This window comes from Haemaphysalis longicornis, unplaced genomic scaffold (genome assembly GCF_048455015.1).
Source record: "Haemaphysalis longicornis isolate Haplotype H1 unplaced genomic scaffold, Haemaphysalis longicornis Haplotype H1 scaffold_1, whole genome shotgun sequence".
NCBI classification, from domain to species: domain Eukaryota; kingdom Metazoa; phylum Arthropoda; class Arachnida; order Ixodida; family Ixodidae; genus Haemaphysalis; species Haemaphysalis longicornis.
Genome location: NW_027526203.1, coordinates 144,860,681 through 144,864,008, shown reverse-complemented (window position 1 = coordinate 144,864,008; position 3,328 = coordinate 144,860,681). Strand labels below are relative to the sequence as shown.

The 3,328-nt window shown below is 50.5% G+C and overlaps 1 protein-coding gene across 1 annotated transcript; it reads left to right on the top strand.

Moving 5' to 3' along the window:
* Nucleotides 1-363: 363 nt before the first annotated feature.
* Nucleotides 364-1,149, top strand: LOC144154976 (epithelial splicing regulatory protein 2-like). The gene has a single exon (XM_077686139.1). The coding sequence runs from the start codon at nt 364-366 to the stop codon at nt 1,147-1,149; it is 786 nt and encodes a 261-aa protein (XP_077542265.1).
* Nucleotides 1,150-3,328: the final 2,179 nt, after the last annotated feature.

Genomic DNA, 3,328 nt, shown 5'->3' with positions numbered 1-3,328 from the left:
GTGGACGTCGATATAGTGGAGTGCTTATACTACCGTCAGACGGCACTCTAGACCCGGCCTTTTCTCAATAAAGTCTCCATTCTTCTTCTTTGCCTTTAAAGGAGACAGGCAGGCTTAAGTTCCCCGAAGAATTTTCTTTTATATTTCCTTTCGCTTTCTTTGATTTACCATTCATACTTAATTGCACTCCTGCTTCCCTATTTTTGTCATTGCTAATTCGATTCACTGAATAAACAAAGTTCGTCTTGCCTAATCCCCTAGTGGGTATGCGGCAATTTTATGGCGAATTGTAATCTTGAGAAACCAGGGGTCTTGGAAGCTTGGGTACCTGACGGAACGAAGCCGCCGACGTGCAGCATCGCCATGGACCTGCTCTCGTTTATAGCGCCGTTTACTTCCGAGCCTTTCGTCGGAAAGTTGCCCCGCTTGCTGCAGTGGTCTTCCCGCAAGAACTGCCTGCTCTTGCGAGGTTTGCCTTACGATTCCGAGCTTAATACACTCTTGGAGTTTATGGGCGATTTCCGGTATGCGATCGCCCTAGAGGGGGTCCACAGGATAAAGACCCTTGACGGCCGCCCAGCGGGCCAGGCCTTCGTGCAGATGGAGTCGGAAGACGCAGCCTTCCTGGCTGCCATGCACCTTCACCACGGCGTCATGACTTGGAGGACGCCGAGATGCATCGAAGTGTTCCAATGCTCCGTGGACGACATGAACAGGCTGGTCACGGAACCTGTGCCCATGGCTCGGTTCGGCCAGCCGGGCTTCCCCTTCGGCGTCTACCAACCCGGCACGCGTCCCATGCAGCCACCCGGTGCCGTCCCTACCATGTCTCCCGCGTGCGTGCCGCCTGCCGCCTATTGGCCATTGAACAGCCCGTTCTCCACTTCCGACCGTTCAAAAATGGCGGGCGCCACGAAGGTTCTCCTGCGCGGCCTACCCTATCATGCGACTGTGCGCGATATCCTTGTGTTTTTTCGCGGGTTCCCATACCTCACCGCCGACTCGGTCTCCATGCGACGCAAAGCCAACGGCCGCCCAAACGGTGAGGCCATGGTGGCCTTCCCGACCCCAGCCGAAGCCCAGCGGGCTGTCAAGCAGAAGCACCTCCGCAAGATGGGAAGGCGCTACATCGAGGTCTTGATCGCCTGAAGAGGAATTCATGTTTGCCAGGCATGCAGACTGAATTTGGGAGTGCTCTTACGCTCCGTGCAAAACTGCAGACTCGTTCTGTTAGCCTGTCCTCGTACCGTCTTAACTGGGTGTGCAGAAATGCCTTCAGTCTCTTCTGCCTTTTCTGTTGAATTCATGGTCTGGTGTTGCCTTCTTTGGCCGTACTTATTTTCCTCTCCCTCTGTTCATACATCTTAGTAAATGTCACTGGCGCCCGCTCCGCCTTCTCGAAGTGTTGTTTTTTGCTTTTGTAGAATAGGCTTTTTCGGATCCCTACACTCTTAGTCGCGTCCCGGATGGCGTCCTAGTTGTATGCGGTGGGCAGTCTCAATACCGTGATATAAGAGGCCCTGACAGGTTTCTTTTCCGTGACAAAAACCTCAGGTGGTTGCATCACGCTTATATGCTGCACCAATGGCCAGTGTCACGGCTATAAACTAGCAGACAGCCTGACGCCAGAAATAAAATAAAAAAGGGGGGCAATCGTGAAGCTTCGAGCGATATGTGTGGCTTGCGGCGCATGCGCGTATTCCTCCTCACACAATCGCCCACGAGCTACTTTTGCGGTGGCCGACGACGCGCGCCCGACGACGCGGCGAAAGCCGAAAAACCTTCAAAAATGTCTCGCGCGCACATGCGCAGTAGGAGTGGAAAAAAGTTCGCGCGCGGCGAGTTGTCCTACGGTGATTTGTCTCTATCGCGCACGTGCGAGGTATTTGACCGCGGAGCAAGTTGGGGTCCCGCGCTTTGACTCCTGCCCTGTGTAGTTTATACTTAGTTCCGAGCGTTCACACTTCCTTGACCACGTTCGCTTCCGCTGACATCGAATGTGTGCTTCGAGGTTCGTGCAACAGTGGAAACAACTGCAAATGCGATGGGAATATTAGGGCCACCGGTCACGCAAGCCGTACAGCGACGACATTTCAAGCCGGCTCGTGTGTGTATTGCGGCCATAGCCCGGTTGAACACGAAAGGATAGATCCCTGGACTTCTTGTTTTTTTTTCCCGAGGGGTGGGGGGCGCAGACTGTAAAAAATAGGTGTTTGCAGACAATTAGTAAAGGCCATGAAATTATGCCTTTTTCGTTGTCGTAAGAAGCCCGCGCCAAAACCGTTCTCCGATACCGGGGGCCGTACGGTAAATTTGAAGGGCTTTATAGAGATGAATTGGTTTCCCTGTGCGACGGCCGTTTTGGGATCCAGGCGAAAAATGAAAACGCTTGCACATGTGATGCACTTCCGTTGCCGTAAAGAGTACCGTGGTGTCGTAAAGAAATTGCATTTTTCCATGCGTTTTATTGTTCAGGTCAAGGCACATAAAACCCAGTTTGAATTTTGTATTTTTCAATATTCCATGGCCACTGCTTGCCATTTTCGGTAGGCGTAGCAAAAAGTTATGTAACGTTTTTTTATAACTAGGTTTTCACGTCATCGTTTCGGCTCGTGACTTTTCTGGCGCGTTGAGTAGTCTGGCTTCTGCGGCGATTTGTAAAGTTTATTACGGTGCGTTTAAGTGGTAAAGTTTTCACATGAAGCAACATGTATGAGTGACACCAGCACCGATCTTGTTGTGTTCGCCACAGCTGTCGTCTGTCTGGAGTGTCAACTCGCGGTTTGCAGAAACATGATAGCATTGGCAGCGCACACGCGGCGCGTCGCCGGCGTGGAGGTCGCTCGAAGTTGTGGCTTCTAATGTTGTTACAGATGAGCTGGCTGTTGCTCGGTGCGTGCAGTTTACCTATGCTGTATCAAAAGATATTGCTATCAATTTTCTTCAATCTTTAATAAATGTTTTGCGCCATACTATTGGTGGCAATTGTTTCATAAAAATAAACTAGGGCACATTACCCTCCGTATGTAACAGCGAACAGACTTTCTTTTCGACGTGCAATTGACGTGTCTCCGTCATATAAAATTATGGCAACGTTTTCTCGCGCGCCTTTGCACTGAAAAAGCGCTCGGCCTTCCTATGTATATGAAGAAAACGTCCTTTTGGAGTGCGTTTGAATCTACAAGCAGTAAGAAAGAAATAATTGCCTAAAATACAGCGATGCACTTACCTGATTTATATTTTCGCATATCTGCTAACGCGTTGGTAATACTTCTGCTGCGCCCCTTCAGGCTATACTGTTTTACCACCGATAAATAACGCCACCCTT